General features: G+C 38.8%; 1 protein-coding gene across 1 annotated transcript; it reads left to right on the forward strand.

Annotated features, from left to right (window-relative positions):
• Positions 1-9,063: 9,063 nt before the first annotated feature.
• Positions 9,064-10,586, forward strand: LOC143686330 (Golgi-associated RAB2 interactor protein 4-like). The gene has a single exon (XM_077163216.1). It carries the CDS (start codon positions 9,517-9,519, stop codon positions 10,189-10,191), a length of 675 nt encoding a protein of 224 aa, XP_077019331.1. The 5' UTR covers positions 9,064-9,516; the 3' UTR covers positions 10,192-10,586.
• Positions 10,587-18,701: the final 8,115 nt, after the last annotated feature.

Consider the following 18,701-nt stretch of genomic DNA (forward strand, 5'->3'; position numbering starts at 1 on the left):
AACTGGATGAATGAACCTTAAGGACTGTATGTTAAATGAAATGGCAGAAACAAAAAGACAAATATTATCAAGCCTCAATCGTATGGACTAAGTATAATGTACAAACTTGAGGAACTGAAGTTGAGAGCATGGTTTATTAGGTTGGGCCTATGGGAAAGGGCCCTAGATTGTAAGCTCTTACAGCAGCCACATATAGTCAGGAACTGTAACTGTTATTTCTAAATTCAGAGATACTGAACTGTTTGTTTATAAACCTGGTCATTCCCAGAAACTTCCGGTATTTACATGACACCTGAGACTCAGAGTTAGAGCTCTGAAACTATGAAAGTCAACATTATCCCATTCAGAAACTGTTAAAAAAAAAAAAGTTGAAAAAGTCAGACTTCAAGTAGAGGTATGAATAAAGCTGATCTGGATAGGAGTAAGGTAAATCACAATACAGGGTAAAGGGTGATATGGTCCATATTTGAACACTTCAACTTCTTTGTGAGATCAAAGGGAGAGATGTTTTATTTGGTGCAAAATCTGTATTTGGGGAGGCACATTATCTAATTTAACTCATATCATCACTTTAGTTAAACACCATAAGTACATGAAATCTGTTTATTTAATATTTTTATTGAGAAATATTCAGAAACATACATTCCATGTATGATGTGTACCAATGGCTCACAATATCCTCACATAGTTGTGTATTCATCCATGATATTTTTTAGAACATTTACATCACTCCAAAAAAAGAAAAAACTCATACATACCATGCCCCTATTATATATTTATTTTTTTTCCACATTTTTTAACTCATACGTCGATGCCCTGGATAAAAGGAGCATCAGACACAAGGTTTTCACAGTCAAACAGTCACAACGTGAAAGCTATATCCTTATACAAATATCTCCAAGAATCAAGGATACTGGAACACAGTTTAACAGTTTCAGTTACTTCCCCCCAGCCACTCCAATATACCATAACCTAAAAAGGGATATCTATATAATGCTTAAGAATAAACTCCAGGATAACCTCTCGACTCTGTTTGAACTCTCTCAGCCACTGAGTCTTTATTTTGTCTCATTTCTCTCTTGCCCTATTTGGGCAAGAAGGCTTTCTCAATCCCTTGATGCTAGCTCATCCGGGAGTTCTGTCCCACGTTGCCAGGGAGATTTACACCCCTAGGAGTCATGTCCCATGTAGGGGGGAGGGCAGTGAATCTACCTGCTGAGATGGCTTAGAAAAGCCACACCTGAGCAATAAAGAGGTTCTCTTGGGGTGACTGTTAGGTCTAATCTTAAGTAGACTTAACCTATCCTTTGCAGGAATAAGTTTTATAGGGGCAAACCCCAAGATCAAGGGCTTGGCCAATTGATTTGTTTGTCCCCACTGCTTGTGAGAATATCAGAAATTCTCCAAATGAGGAAGTTGAATGTTTCCTCCTTTCTCCCCTGTTCCCCAAGGCAACTTTGCAAATAGTTCTTCATTCACTGCCCAAATTACTCCAGGATATATCAGGGTGTCACACTAACCTGGACAACTAATAAAATCTCATGCCTTACTCAAGATTCCACGCACTTATGGTGTTCAATTAACCTGACCATACAAGTTAAATTAGGAAATATACTACCCAAAATACAAATTTTGCACCAAATAAACATCTCTCCCTTTGGTCTCACAAAGAAGGTGAAGTTTTAAAATATAGACCATATCATCCTTTACCCTGCATTCTGATTTACCTTAGTCCTATCCAGATCAGCTTCATTCATATCTCTACTCAAAGTCTGATCGCTTTTTCAACTTTTTAAACAGTTCCTCTATGGGATACTGCTGACTTCCATAGCTTCAGAGCTCTACCTCTGAGTCTCAGGTATCACATAAATACCCAAAGTTTCTGGGAAGAACAGTTACAACGACTGAACATATGTGACTGCTTAAGAACTTACAGTTTACGAACCTTTACTGTAGGCCCCAACCTGATAATCCATATTCTCAATTTCAATTCACTGAGTTTTTATATTATAGTTAGTCCATATGATTGAGGCATGATAATATTTGTCTCTTTGTTCCTGACATCTCATTCAACAAACAGTCCTTAAGGTTCATTCACATAGTTGCATGCCTCACAATTACATTTCTTCTTGTGGCCACTCAGTAGTCCATTGTATATATACACCATAGTTCCTCCTTCCATTCCTCAGTCTTTGTACCTTTAGGCCACCTCCATTCATTGTGGATCACGAACACTGCTGCCATAAATATGAGTGTGCAAATGTCCATTCGTGTCCCCACATCCAGTTCCTCCAGGTATATGCTGAGCAACAGGGGTTTCAGGATCACATGGTGTTCTAGTTTGCTAGCTGCTGGAATGCAACACACCAGAGATGGACTGGCTTTTAATAAAAGGGGATTTATTTTGTTGTTTCTTCAGAGGAAAGGCAGCTAACTTTCCACTGAGGTTCTTTCTTACATGGAAGGCACAAGATGGTCTCTGCTGGTCTTCTCTCCAGGCCCCTGGGTTCCAACAACTTTCCCTGGGGTGACTTCTTTCTGCATCTCCAAAGGCCTGGGCTGAGCTGCTAGTGCTGAGATGAGGAATGCCAAGCTGCTTAGCCATGCTACGTTGCGCTCTCTCATTTAAGCACCGACCAATTAGGTCAAGCGTCACTCATTGCAGCAGACACGCCTCCTAGCTGACTGCAGATGTAATTGTCTGCAGCAACAAGACTAGGTATGCTTACCTGGCCAAGCTGACAACTGAATCTAACTAACACACATGGCAACCCCACCCCTAGCCTCCTGTGGAACCACCACACTGCTGTCCAAGGGGCTGCACTTCTCCATTTCCCTACAGACAGTGAATATATATATATCTCTTTGTCCACATTTTCTCTAGCACTTGTTTCTCTCTGTTCATTTTTAAGCAGTTTCAGTCACACGTCATACAATCCAACCTAAGTGTACAGACATGCCTTTGCCACCATAATCTATAGGAAGACATTTCCTTTTCTTCCACAAAGAATCCGTACCCCTCTCCCCTATGCCCTGCCTGTAACATTTAGTTTCGGCATAATGCCTTTAGTATATTGGAATCTTAAATAGGGTGTGAGATGCTGTTGGTTTGTAGAGGTTAATGTGATGCCCCAATATATCCCAGAGTAATTTGGGCAATGAATAAAGAAGTATTTTCAAAGTCCCCTTCAGGGACTGGGGAGAAAGGAGGAAATATTCAATTTCCCCATTTGGGAAATTCCTGATACTCTCTCAAGCAGGGGGGAAAACAATTTCAAAAGGCTGAGCCTTTGGTCTTTGGGTTTGACTGTATGAAACTTTTTCCTGCAAAGGAGAAGCTAAGTTTACTTATAATTATACCTAAGAGTCACCCCCCAGAGAACCTCTTTTGTTGCTCAGATGTGACTTCTTTGTAAAACAATTTGGCAGGTAAACTCACTGGCCTCCCCCACATACATAAGACATGATTCCCCGGGGTGTAAGTCTCCTTGGCAATGTAGGGCAGAACTCCCAGGGTGAGCCAGGACCTGGCCGCAAGGAATTGAGAGAGCCTTCTTGACCAAACTGGGGAAGAAAAAAATGAGACAAAATAGTCTCAGTGGCTGAGAGGCTTTAAACAGAGTTGAGAGGTTATCCTGGAATTTATTTTTGTGCATTATATAGATATACCTTTTTAGTTTATCATATTTTGCAGTGGCTGGGGGGAAGTACATGAAACTATTGAGCTGTGTTCCAGAAGCCTTGATTCTTGAAGATGACTGTATAATCATATAACTTTTACACTGTGACCATGTGATTGTAAGAACCTTGTGTCTGGTCCTCCTTTTATTCAGTGTAGGACAAATGAGTAAAAAAAATAAGAATATAAATAAATAATCAGGGGAATAGGGAGTAAAAAAAGAAATTGGGTAGATTAAAATACTAATGTTCAATGAGAGGAAGGGTTAAGGGATATAAGATGTATGATGTTTTTTCTTTTTTCTTTTAATTTCTTTTTCTGGAGTGATGCAAATGTCCTAAAAATGTCATGGTGATGAATATGCAACTATGTGATGATATTGTGAGCCATTCATTGTACACCATATAGGGACTCTATGTGTGTGAATATTTCTCAATAGAGATACTCTAAAAAAAATAGACATCAAAAAAAAAGGAATACGCCTACTAGAATCAGAAATTAGAGATATCAATAATTTCTAGTATTCAACGTTTTTAAGGGTCTAAAAAAATTAGATAAGTTTATATAAATGCTGAAAAAGAAAATAGAATTATCTTATTTACAAATGATATGCTTCTATACACAGAAAATTCGAGCTCAACTCCAAACCAGTTAGCACTGCAAAGGAAAATTAGTACAAAAATTGAAGGATGGGTGGGTGCATGGGGGGCTCAGTAGTAGAATGCTCACTTGCCATGTGGGAAACCCAGTTTAATTCCTGGCACACGCACCAAAAAAAAAGAGGAAGAAAAAAAGGGAGGATTGATCTTAATTATAGCAATAAAAATTATGAAACACCTACAAATAAATGTAATCAAAGTAACTATTTGTAATACCATAAAATTTTATCAAAAACAAAATGTTAAACCTGAATAAATAAGGCAAAAGAAAAACAATAATTGTTTCCAAATTAATATATATAAATTTAATGAAATTATAAGTAAAACCCAGTTGGCTTTTCCTAACTATACAAAATATATCCTTCTTAGTTTACTAAAGCTGCTGAAATGCAGATAGCATAAGAAGGGTTGGCTTTTCCAATGGGAACCTATTAACTTACAAGCTTATGGTTCTGAAGTCACAAAAATGCCCAAATCAAGGCATCAACAGGTAATGTATTCTCCCCAAAGAATAAGCTACCAGGGATCTTAGCTTCTCTGTCACGTGGCCAGTACACGGCAATATCTGCTGAACTCTCCCTTCTTTCCCGGGTTTCTCTGCTTCCAGCTTCTGGCTTCAGTGGCTTCTTCTCTGTTTCTGTACCTTTTCCTGTTTTCTGTGTCTTTCTGTTTATTTCTCCAAATTTCACCCTCCAGTAAAAGGATTATGACCTACCTGAGGCACAGCTCAACTGAAATAACTTAATCCAAAGTTCCACCCACAATAGGTTTACACTCACAGGAATGCATTAGCTTTAAAAACACGATTTTCTGGGGTACATAAGAGCTTTCAATCATCACAATGTCTAACACTGGTATGGGAAAATAAAGGCACGAAGACTGCCAAATTTTTGAAAAATGAGGATTAGTGAGAAGAGAAATGACATATTATACGCACTTTAATGCTATTAGAATTTATTATGAAGCTGCAGTGTGCTACAAACACAGGAATAGACAAATATATCAGTAGAGCAAATCAGATTAAGAAATAGATCCAAGTATGAAGTTCATTTATGATTAAGTTGGTATGTCAGTTCATTGGGAGAAAAAAATTATTCCATAAACAATGCTAGAAAAAAAATGGGCTATGCATGTGTGAAAAAACAAATCATATATAACACCATAAACATCAACTTCAGGCCATTTAAATGCAAGAAATAAAATCATAATATATTAGAAGATAATACTGGAGAATTACTTTTATAATATTTTGATGAAAATGGCTATCCTAAACAGTAAAGGAAAGGCATGGCCATAAAAGAAAATTTGTAAAGTAATTGATTATATAAACATTAAAAAACCTTAGTATTCTGGGAGAAGAAAACCTGAACAAAGTAAAAAAGTAACAATTTTAATTATAATGGAATTTAAATCTATACAAAGGAACAAACAATGCAAATGTTAAGTGAATAAGCAATTCACTGAAGAGAGACTATAAATACATATATAGATATAGATATAGATATATAGATATATAGATATGTATGAGATGTTCGGTCCCACTAAAAGTCAGAGAACAATAAAATATCATTTTCAGCCATTATTCATAAAAATTCAAAATGATTAATAAAATCTGCAATATTAAGAATACTGTCATACTTTCTTTTATTAGAAAAGTTTTGAGTTTAGAGAACAAACATGCATAAAATACAGGATTCCCATATTCCACCTTATTATTAACAACTTGCAACCTTGTACTGGTATGAAACATTTGTTACAATTGCAATAGCACTTTTTATAATTGTACTATTAGTTATAGCCTATGGTTTAATTTAGGGTTCATTGTTTATATAGTTTAGTTCCACAGATTTTTTAAATTTGTTACAACCTAACATTTCTCCTTATAACTACATTCAGAAATACATTTCAGTGTTGTTAATTATATTCACAATGTTGGGCTACCATCACCACCATCCATTACCAAACCATTCCAAATAGGAATCCTGTACATTTTCAGCCTTAACTTCCATTCCCTATCCCCACACCATCCCCTGGTAACCTATATTCTAGATTCTGATTCTAAGAATTCACTCATTCTAATTGTTTCATACCAGTGAGATCATACAACATTCATCCTTTTCTGTCTGGCTTATTTCACTCAAAATAATGTCTTCAAAGTTTCATCCATGTTGAAGCATGTATCAAGACTTCATTTCTTTTTATATCTGAATAACATTCCACTGTGTGTATATACTACATTGTATTTATTCATTCATGTGTTGAAGTGTGGTCACAACTTCTTTAGAATATCTGCCCTGGCAGATACCCAGAGTCTCCAGCAGTAGGCACCTGAATACCAATCTCTCGGGCCTGTGTCAGTGCTTCAACTTATTGCAAATATGTTAGATGGGCACAGGATGGTTTTTCTTTGGAATCCATGGAATTTATGCATTTATATATATATTACATATTAATATATGTGCACATATATAATACATGTATTTCTATTTATATTTAAATTATGTATTTTTATATATAAATATACATATATATTACAAGGAGTTACCTTTATTTTAAGAAAGAGATCTACTATATAATCAAGATGTAGAAACCTAGCAGCCCCCCTCCATATCTCTTGGACACTGGGCCATAGCCCCTGGCTCAGGGACCTGGACATCGGTCACGGTTCAAGCTCAACACTCCCGTCCATACAGGAGAGGAAGCATGGCAAAGGTTCCACCACCGGGCACAAGTGAAATATCAACTAACTGATGAATTCCTATCCTCTGCAGCTCTAGTTTACCTTAAATCTGTCTTCCTTCCCAAAGAAGTAGAGAATCAGGAGCAGATCCAGGTTTCAAGGCTTAAAGCTGATATAATTTGGGATGCTCTGATTATAAAAAAGAATGCTAAGTGTGGGTCACAGTGGCTCAGTGGCAGAGTTCTTGCCTGCCATGTTGGAGATCTGGGTTCAATTCCCAGTGCCTGTCCATGCAAAAAAAAATGCTAAATTCCAAATACAAAATAAGTACAAAAGTGAATTCTTATTTATTTCTTCAGTTGTCCTTTTCATTATCTATCTTAAGAGTGGCGTTTTAGTTTCTCAAAGCTGCCAGAATGCAATATACGAGAAATGGGTTAGCTTTTATAAAGGGAATTTATTAAGTTACAAATTTACAGTTCTAAGGCCATAAAAATGTCCAAACTAAGGCATCCAGTTAAAGATACCTTGACTTAAGAAAGGGCCGATAATGTTTGAGGTTTCTCTGTCAGCTGGGAAGGCACGTGGGGATGTCTACTAACTTTCTTTCCAAGCTTCTCATTTCAAATGGCTTTCCCAGGGACGTCTTCTTTCTGCATTTCCAAACATCTCTGTTATGTGTCAGCTCTGAAGTTTTTTCCAAAATCATTCCCTTTTAAAGGACTCCTTTAGGTGGATTAAGACCCAGCTTGAATGGACAGCGATACAACTCCATGGAAACCACTTCATCAAAAGGTCCCACTTACAAATGGTTGGGTCGCAGCTCCATAGAAATAACTTAATCAAAGAGATCCCATCCAACAATTTTGAATCAGGATAAAAGCAAATGGATTTTCTAGGGTACATAACAGTTTCAAACCGGCACAGGTGGTTATGATTTTTTTTCCTTCTCTTCTAGATTTTGACCATTTGCTGTTAGTTCCCATTGTGATGTAATAAAAGTTTCCAATATTTTGAAGTTTCTGCCAGTCTTTTTATGTTTGTTTACACTTCCACAATGATATTTTCCCATCATATTTAAATTTTGATAGGGTCAATAATTCAGGAAAAATACATAAAGTTAATTCGGATAATAGCACTTCCATTTTTCAATTATCATTACATTATATTGAGTTACAATATTCTGTGATCAAATAACTTTTATACAGCATGCATTGCTGTATTGATGAATACATGTAGGAATTTTGTCGCTAGAATACAAGGTTTTTCAGGTTGTTTTGCTGAGTGCAGTTTTATCAGGGAATTGCACAATTTATTTAGGAAAAATGCACGGAATTTTGATCAAAAATGACAGAAATAATTATTTTATGCAGTGCTTAAATTCCTGACATGAGTGAAGTTCTGTTTTGCCTAAACATCTCCAAGCACCAAATCCTCCACTTCTAATTTTGTACATCTGATGGTGGGAAGAAATTTCAGCCTACAGATTCCATTGTCAGGTGCAATAGGACCTGGCAATTCATACATATGTATATTTATATTATATATGAAAATATATAAATATAATATGTATTTATATATAATATTGGGTATGCAAATATATATATACATTTACACACACAACTTTATAATACATTGCTAGGGCCCCTCCCAGGATCTTGGAAGAGCCCTATACAAGGAGGGTCCTTGAAGACTAAATTTCATAAACTTCACAGTGAATCTGCCTATGGAGAGAATATAATAAATTTTCACATCCACAAGCCTGCTCTTTCACGAATTCTGCTTATTCTCCACACATTATTAACGGCTCACACTCCCATTGCCTTTAGGGAGTTTCACTCTCTTGAAAGGAAATTCAAACGCCTTAGAATTGGGTTATTTTCTTCATTCCACCTAACATTTCCAAGAAGCAAGGACCATGCAAAAAAAGAAGGAAAAAAAAAACGATGAATCGGCTCCGCCGCCACTGCCCTCGCGGCCCTGCGTGGGGTACGGGTCTGCTGCGCGGTGGCGCTGCGGGTGGCAGGAGGATGGCGTCACTGCACTGAGTGGGAGGTTGTTGGAGAGCGAGTACAAACGGATGTGTGAGAGCAGCAGGTCACAATGCACAGGAGAGGATAAAAGTGGCTCTGCCAGGTGGCTGGGGCCGCGGTGGAGGCTCCGGAGAGGGACTGCCAGTTGCGGGACTGCTGTTGTTGCCTCGTGTTGCGGGATCATTCGGTGGTGGCAGCGGTGAAGGGGGTGTCCGGCTCGCAGGGGACAAACCCCACCTCTCCACGCCCCGGGCTGGGTGCTGTCTGGGTAGAGGCACAAAAGACTGAGTGGTCGGTAGTGGGCGCCCCCACTCCCACCCCCACCCCATCCTCGGTCGCTCTGGGTGGCTCCTCCCTCCTGCGGAGCTCTGAGGCAAAAAAGAAAAGATGGCCAGGAGGTCCTTCGGATGAAGGACTAGGCCAGAGCTGCTGGGGGCCTTGCAAAGCGTGCAAGGGAAGAAGCAGATGAGCCGCAGGGATAAAACAGCCATGAGCGCCGACTCTGCCCTGCCGTACTACACCGCCGGTAGCAGCCGCGAAGTGAGCATGTTTAATACCCCTATGGGGAAACTGCAGCGGCAGCTGTACAGGGGAGAGTACGCTGCATTCAAGTACGCGCCGATGTTTGAGAGCGATTTCATCCAGATTAACAGAAGAGGAGAACTGATTGATGTGCACAACCAAATGCGGGCGATGACGGTGGGCATCGCTTCCACCAGCCCCTGCCTCCCACTACCCGATGTCATGCTGCTGGCCCAACCAGTGGTCCCCAGTGAAGAGCATGCCAGACGTGGTCAAGACCCCCAGAGGGGAAGGCGCAGGCGTACAAAGACCTTAGAGCTAACCAGACTGCTTCCGTTGAAGTTTGTGAAGATGTCCATCCATGACCATAAAAAACAACAGCTCCACCTGAAGCTTGCCACCGGGGGCTCTTTTTACATTCAGCTGTGCCACTCCTCAGATGCAAGAGATCTTTTCACTTATTGGGAAAAAATTGTTTACCTCCTGAGACGACCTGTGGATTGCAACGCTACCCAGGCTCAACTACCAGGGGACACAATGGGCAAAACTCGGCTTGAGACAGAGGAAAAGATCACATCAGTTACTTCAAAAACTGGGGACACACCAACCTACAACTAGATTAGGGTCTTCAAGTTAGAGCCCCAGCAGTGCCAGCTGTTCATGAGCTTCAAAATTACTAAACAGACAGTAACTTCATGTATAGACCCAGCAAGACTGGATCTTTGTGCAAAACCCTCAAAACCCTTCCTACTCCACAGTGGCTCAGGTTTGAAAATAAGAGACCCAATAGGCGGGCAAAGGTGGACAACATGTCTAAGACTATGGAAGAGAACAATTGGAAATACCAGGAAGCCAGAGTGTGGTGAGGAGCCAGAGATCACTGGTACCAAGATATCAAACCAAGGAGACAGTAAATTTTGAAGCCCATGAGAAGGAGCCAGAGGAGGAAAGCCAAGCTATTTCCGGCTTAGCTTCTTTAATTTTAAATAAATCCGTACATCCTCAAAATGAAATGCTATCTTTTTTCAATCTATGTGTTCAACAGCATCATAGCGATCTCACAGTGGGTTCTGTGACATCAACTGAGTGGTAGCCTGGGAACTCTGTCTCCAGTGCAGCTGAGCCCCATCTCATATCCATGTTCAAAAGAGCCAATGAGGGTGTTCCACGTTGTGTCCAACATTGTCTGCCTTTGGTTTTCCCAGGCTATGGCTGAAAGTCATAGTCTGTGGTTAGGAGGCATTGCTGCCTCCCTCATCTCATTCTCTTCTTACCCCTTTAGGTCTCTCAGCATAGATATTAAGTCCAGCTCATCAGTTAAGCAAGAACAGGACTCATGCCCCCTGAGGTCAGGGTGGGGAGACAGGATGAAGCATAATTCGTTGGTGATCAAAATAGGAAAAGTGATCATCGAGATTTAGCAATTCCACATCTAGGTATATACCCTGGAGAAATTGATACATCTGTTTTAGGAAACAGCTATGAAAATGTTAGTAGCAGAATAATTTTTATAAGAGAAAAATACTGGGGAATTGATACGATATATGAACTGTGGGATTCTACACATTTTCAGCTATAGACATTGACATGGATGAATCTCACCTACTGTTGAGTAGAAAAATGCAAGTCACAGAAGGACACATGTGCTGTATTTCTAGTTTTTGAATACCAAACTAAACATTACTAATGGTTAGTACAGGAAAACTATTGTCTCTAAGATGGGAAAAAGGGAGTGTCATCAGGGATGGCTATACAAGAGTTTCAGTAGTGTTGGGAATTGTTCTATTTCACAAACAGTGTAGTGGACTCACAGATATTCATTTTCTAATATTTCACATTTCTGAAATCACCATGGTCATGAAATCAGCATAGTCTTAAGTAATACAGTTGTCATTGCCATAGAAATATCCTAGCCAGTTTCCCATAATAATGTTTTACTTTTTCTGTATTCACAAGAATGATATATGTCAAAAAAGTCTGATCTTTTTTAAAAGTATAGAATAAAAATTCAAAGTGACGTAAAAAAAAGGCATCCATATTTCATGCCTGTAAGACTTCCATTTCAGTTCAAATGACTGCGTTTATATTACTGAACATGCTGCATCTCACATCAAACAAATGTTACATAGAGGCTTAAAGACATTCTTCAAAGAAATGTTTAGTGTTTTTAGCATAAATAGTTGAAATATTTCTCAGAGTTCTGCAAGACTTACTAAAAATCTAAATTTAGTAAGAATTCTGAGCGAGTATTTACTAGAAAAAATGCAAACACAGTGACATCCAGCTGAAGGGTCACTTCCCACCCCACTCCCAACTCCATCATATGTAAGCTAATCTCTTTTAATGTTCCTGAAAACCTTCATTTCCTGGGCCACAATCCAAGCATTACAGTGAGATTCTACTTGAAAATATGAATAAAACAATACTCCACATGAGGGGTATTCTGCACATTAGAGTTAAAGAAAAACATAAAAGTAGAAAGCCTTTTATTTAGCGCCAAGGCAAGTGTTACACAGTGTCAACAGAATAAACTAGAGCCTCATTCTATTCAATATCATTCCAGATGTAAAGACTCACTGTGATTCATTTTTTGGGTGGGGGTGCATGGGCTGAGACTCGAAACCAGGTTTCCCACATGGTAGGCAAGCATTCTACCACTGAGCTACCTGTGCACCCTTATTCTGTGGAATTGTAAGATCTGCTTTTCATTTGATGGGAAGGTCCCTGAAGTAGTAGAAAACAATAAGAAAAGATAAAGAGAGAATTGGGAAAGTACAAGTGGTTCAGGAGAAAAGATATTTAAAGATTTCCTTTGTCCACAGAGCCATGAGAGAAAAAAGAATGGCATCAAAAGCAAAACATGACCTGGAAGATGGCAGCTTAGTAAGACGCGCGGATCTTAGTTTCTTCTCCAGGACACCTACTAGGGGAGTAGAAACGATACAGAAAGCGCCCAAAGCCACAACAGAGATAAAAAAGACAGCGTACCCCATCCTGGAACGGCTGGCTGGCTGAGAGAAGCAGCTCGGGTGAGATCGCCGAGGCGCGCGGGCCTTACCGGGCGGGGTGGCAAGCGGCTGGAGTTACTCCCTTCCCCCTTCCCGGGCTGGCTGGGAGAATTGGAGAGGTGGTCCCCTGAAACCAAGGCGACTGGCGCCCACACCACGCGCAGCCCCCGGACCAACTGAGAGAATTGGATCGGAAACCCCCAGGCCGCGGAGAACGGTGACCCCGTGACTCCCGGGGAACGTGCACTCTCTCGGGCGGGCCGCTGCCGCTGGCGCCCTCCCGCCACGCGTGTTGCCCAGGGCCGACTAGGAAATTCGGACAGGCTCTTTCCCTGGCTGCGGCGACCAGCAACCCTCCCTGCGTTCGGACCCCGGGCCGGCTCAAGCCGCTTCGGCTAGCGAACCCCCAGGACGGCGAGAGTTTTCCAAAGTTTAAGGTCCCACAGCACCTTTTACTGGTGGGACCCGCAGACAAACGTGCGCCACGAGCGCCACCTACTGGACAGGATAAGAAAAACAGAACCCAGAGATTTCACAGAAAAATATTACAACCTTGCTGGGTCCAACACCAAGAGAAATCTGAATAAATGCCCAGACGCCAGCAGCAGAAGATAACTGTCCACGCTCAAAAGATTGAGAATATGGCTCAGTCAAAGGAACAAACCAATAGCTCAAATGAGACACAAGAGCTGAGACAACTAATGCTGAATATACGAACAGAAATGGAAAACCTCTTCAAAAATGAAATCGATAAATTGAGGGAGGACATGAAGAGGACATGGGCTGAACATAAAGAAGAAATAGAAAAACTGAAAAAACAAATCGCAGAACTTATGGAAGTGAAGGATAAAGTAGCAAACATAGAAAAAATAATGGATAGCTACAACGATAGATTTAAAGAGACAGAAGATAGAATTAGTGATTTGGAGGATGGAACATCTGAATTCCAAAAAGAAACAGAAACTATCGGGAAAAGAATGGAAAAATTTGAACAGGGTATCAGGGAACTCAAGGACAATATGAACCGCACAAATATACGTGTTGTGGGTGTCCCAGAAGGAGAAGAGAAGGGAAAAGGAGGAGAAAAACTAATGGAAGAAATTATCACTGAAAATTTCCCAACTCTTATGAAATACCTAAAATTACAGATCCAAGAAGTGCAGCGCACCCCAAAGAGATTAGACCCAAATAGGCGTTCTCCAAGACACTTACTAGTTAGAATGTCAGAGGTCAAAGAGAAAGAGAAGATCTTGAAAGCAGCAAGAGAAAAACAATCCATTACATACAAGGGAAACCCAATAAGACTTTGTGTAGATTTCTCAGCAGAAACCATGGAAGCTAGAAGACAGTGGGATGATATATTTAAAATACTAAAAGAGAAAAACTGCCAACCAAGACTCCTATATCCAGCAAAATTATCCTTCAAAAATGAGGGAGAAATTAAAACATTCTCAGACAAAAAGTCACTGAAAGAATTTGTGACCAAGAGACCAGCTCTGCAAGAAATACTAAAGGGAGCACTAGAGTCAGATACAAAAAGACAGAAGAGAGAGATATGGAAAAGAGTGTAGAAAGAAGGAAAATCAGATATGATATATATAATACAAAAGGCAAAATGTTAGAGGAAAATATTATCCAAACAGTAATAACACTAAATGTCAATGGACTGAATTCCCCAATCAAAAGACATAGATTGGCAGAATGGATTAAAAAACAGGATCCTTCTATATGCTGTCTACAGGAAACACATCTTAGACCCAAAGATAAACATAGGTTGAAAGTGAAAGGTTGGGAAAAGATATTTCATGCAAATAACAACCAGAAAAGAGCAGGAGTGGCTATACTAATATCCAACAAATTAGACTTCAAATGTAAAACAGTTAAAAGAGACAAAGAAGGACACTATATACTAATAAAAGGAACAATTAAACAAGAAGACATAACAATCATAAATATTTACGCACCGAATCAGAATGCCCCAAAATACGTGAGGAATATACTGCAAACACTGAAAAGGGAAATAGACTCATATACCATAATAGTTGGAGACTTCAACTCACCACTCTCATCAAGGGACAGAACATCTAGACAGAGGATCAACAAAGAAATAGAGAATCTGAATATTACTATAAATGAACTAGACTTAATAGACATTTATAGGACATTACATCCCACAACAGCAGGATACACCTTTTTCTCAAGTGCTCATGGATCATTCTCAAAGATAGACCATATGCTGGGTCACAAAGCAAGTCTTAACAAATTTAAAAAGATTGAAATCTTACACAACACTTTCTCGGACCATAAAGGAATGATGTTGGAAATCAATAATAGGCAGAGTGCCAGAAAATTCACAAATACGTGGAGGCTCAACAACACACTCCTAAACAATGACTGGGTCAAAGAAGAAATTGCAAGAGAAATTAGCAAATACCTCGAGGCGAATGAAAATGAAAACACAACATATCAAAACTTATGGGACGCAGCAAAGGCAGTGCTAAGAGGGAAATTTATTGCTCTAAATGCCTATATCAGAAAAGAAGAAAAGGCAAAAATTCAGGAATTAACTATCCATTTGGAAGAACTGGAGAAAGAACAGCAAGCTAACCCCAAAGCAAGCAAAAGGAAAGAAATAACAAAGATTAGAGCACAAATAAAGGAAATTGAAAACATGAAAACAATAGAGAAAATCAATAAGGCCAGAAGTTGGTTCTATGAGAAAATCAATAAGATTGATGGGCCCTTAGCAAGATTGACAAAAAGAAGAAGAGAGAGGATGCAAATAAATAAGATCAGAAATGGAAGAGGAGACATAACTACTGACCTCACAGAAATAAAGGAGGTAATAACAGGATACTATGAACAACTTTACGCTAATAAATACAACAATTTAGAGGAAATGGACGGGTTCCTGGAAAGACATGAACAACCAACTTTGACTCAAGAAGACATAGATGACCTCAACAAACCAATCACAAGTAAAGAAATTGAATTAGTCATTCAAAAGCTTCATAAAAAGAAAAGTCCAGGACCAGATGGCTTCACATGTGAATTCTACCAAACGTTCCAGAAAGAATTAGTACCAATTCTCTTCAAACTCTTCAAAAAAATCGAAGTGGAGGGAAAACTACCTAATTCATTCTATGAAGCCAACATCACCCTCATACCAAAACCAGGCAAAGATATTACAAAAAAAGAAAACTACAGACCAATCTCTCTAATGAATACAGATGCAAAAATCCTCAATAAAATTCTAGCAAATCGTATCCAACAACACATTAAAAGAATTATACATCATGACCAAGTAGGATTCATCCCAGGTATGCAAGGATGGTTCAACATAAGAAAATCAATTAATGTAATACACCATATCAACAAATCAAAGCAGAAAAATCACATGATCATCTCAATTGATGCAGAGAAGGCATTCGACAAGATTCAACATCCTTTCCTGTTGAAAACACTTCAAAAGATAGGAATACAAGGGAACTTCCTTAAAATGATAGAGGGAATATATGAAAAACCCACAGCTAATATCATCCTCAATGGGGAAAAATTGAAAACTTTCCCCCTAAGATCAGGAACAAGACAAGGATGTCCACTATCACCACTATTATTCAACATTGTGTTGGAGGTTCTAGCCAGAGCAATTAGACAAGAAAAAGAAATACAAGGCATCAAAATTGGAAAGGAAGAAGTAAAACTATCACTGTTTGCAGACGATATGATACTATACGTCGAAAACCCAGAAAAATCCACAACAAAACTACTAGAGCTAATAAATGAGTACAGCAAAGTAGCAGGTTACAAGATCAACATTCAAAAATCTGTAGCATTTCTATACACTAGTAATGAACAAGCTGAGGGGGAAATCAAGAAACGAATCCCATTTACAATTGCAACTAAAAGAATAAAATACCTAGGAATAAATTTAACTAAAGAGACAAAAAACCTATATAAAGAAAACTACAAAAAACTGCTAAAAGAAATCACAGAAGACCTAAATAGATGGAAGGGCATACCGTGTTCATGGATTGGAAGACTAAATATAGTTAAGATGTCAATCCTACCTAAATTGATTTACAGATTCAATGCAATACCAATCAAAATCCCAACAACTTATTTTTCAGAAATAGAAAAACCAATAAGCAAATTTATCTGGAAGGGCAGGGTGCCCCGAATTGCTAAAAACATCTTGAGGAAAAAAAACGAAGCTGGAGGTCTCGCGCTGCCTGACTTTAAGGCATATTATGAAGCCACAGTGGTCAAAACAGCATGGTATTGGCATAAAGATAGATATATCGACCAATGGAATCGAATAGAGTGCTCAGACATAGACCCTCTCATCTATGGACATTTGATCTTTGATAAGGCAGTCAAGCCAACTCACCTGGGACAGAACAGTCTCTTCAATAAATGGTGCCTAGAGAACTGGATATCCATATGCAAAAGAATGAAAGAAGACCCATCTCTCACACCCTATACAAAAGTTAACTCAAAATGGATCAAAGATCTAAACATTAGGTCTAAGACCATAAAACAGTTAGAGGAAAATGTTGGGAGATATCTTATGGATCTTACAACTGGAGGCGGTTTTATGGACCTTAAACCTAAAGCAAGAGCACTGAAGAAGGAAATAAATAAATGGGAACTCCTCAAAATTAAACACTTTTGTGCATCAAAGAACTTCATCAAGAAAGTAGAAAGACAGCCTTCACAATGGGAGACAATATTTGGAAATGATATATCAGATAAAGGTCTAGTATCCAGAATTTATAAAGAGATTGTTCATCTCAACAACAAAAAGACAGCCAATCCAATTACAAAATGGGAAAAAGACTTGAACAGACACCTCTCAGAAGAGGAAATACGGATGGCCAAGAGGCACATGAAGAGATGCTCAATGTCCCTGGCCATTAGAGAAATGCAAATCAAAACCACAATGAGATATCATCTCACACCCACCAGAATGGCCATTATCAACAAAACAGAAAATGACAAGTGCTGGAGAGGATGCGGAGAAAGAGGCACACTTATCCACTGTTGGTGGGAATGTCAAAGGGTGCAACCACTGTGGAAGGCAGTTTGGCGGTTCCTCAAAAAGCTGAATATAGAATTGCCATACGACCCAGCAATACCATTGCTAGGTATCTACTCAAAGGACTTAAGGGCAAAGACACAAACGGACATTTGCACACCAATGTTTATAGCAGCATTATTTACAATTGCAAAGAGATGGAAACAGCCAAAATCTCCATCAACAGAAGAGTGGCTAAACAAACTGTGGTATATACATACGATGGAATATTATGCAGCTTTAAGACAAGATAAACTTATGAACCATGTAATAACATGGATGGACCTAGAGAATATTATGCTGAGTGAATCCAGCCAAAAACTAAAGGACAAATACTGTATGGTCCCACTGATGTGAACGGACATTCGAGAATAAACTTGAAATATGTCATTGGTAACAGAGTTCAGCAGGAGTTAGAAACAGGGTAAGACAATGGGTAATTGAAGCTGAAGGGATACAGACTGTGCAACAGGACTAGATACAAAAACTCAAAAATGGACAGCACAATAATACCTAATTGTAAAGTAATCATGTTAAAACACTGAATGAAGCTGCATCTGAGCTATAGGTTTTTGTTTTGTTTTGTTTTGTTTTGTTTTGATTTTACTATTATTACTTTTATTTTTTTCTCTATATTAACATTCTGTATCTTTTTCGGTTATGTTGCTAGTTCTTCTAAACCAATGCAAATGTACTAAGAAATGATGATCATGCATCTATGTGATGATGTTAAGAATTAATGATTTCATGTGTAGAATGGTATGATCTCTAAATGTTGGGTTAATTTCTTTTTTTCCGTTAATTAAAAAAAAAAAAAGAGAAGGGATAATTGGAGATGAAGGGATACAGACTGTACAACGGGACTGGATATAAAAACTCAGAAATGGACAGCACAATACTACCCAATTGTAATGCAATTATGTTAAAACACTGAATGAAGCTGCATGTGAGGTATAGGTTTTTTGTTTTTGTTTTTTTTGTTTTTTTTTCTTTCTATTATTGTTTTAATTCTTATTCTGTTGTCTTTTTATTTCTTTTTCTAA

The sequence above is a fragment of the Tamandua tetradactyla genome, chromosome 6, assembly GCF_023851605.1.
Source record: "Tamandua tetradactyla isolate mTamTet1 chromosome 6, mTamTet1.pri, whole genome shotgun sequence".
Classification (NCBI taxonomy): Eukaryota; Metazoa; Chordata; class Mammalia; order Pilosa; family Myrmecophagidae; genus Tamandua; species Tamandua tetradactyla.

Coding starts and splice junctions, on each gene's coding strand:
- LOC143686330 (XM_077163216.1), top strand. CDS start 9,517: ATGAGCCGCAGGGATAAAACAGCCATGAGCGCCGACTCTGCCCTGCCG.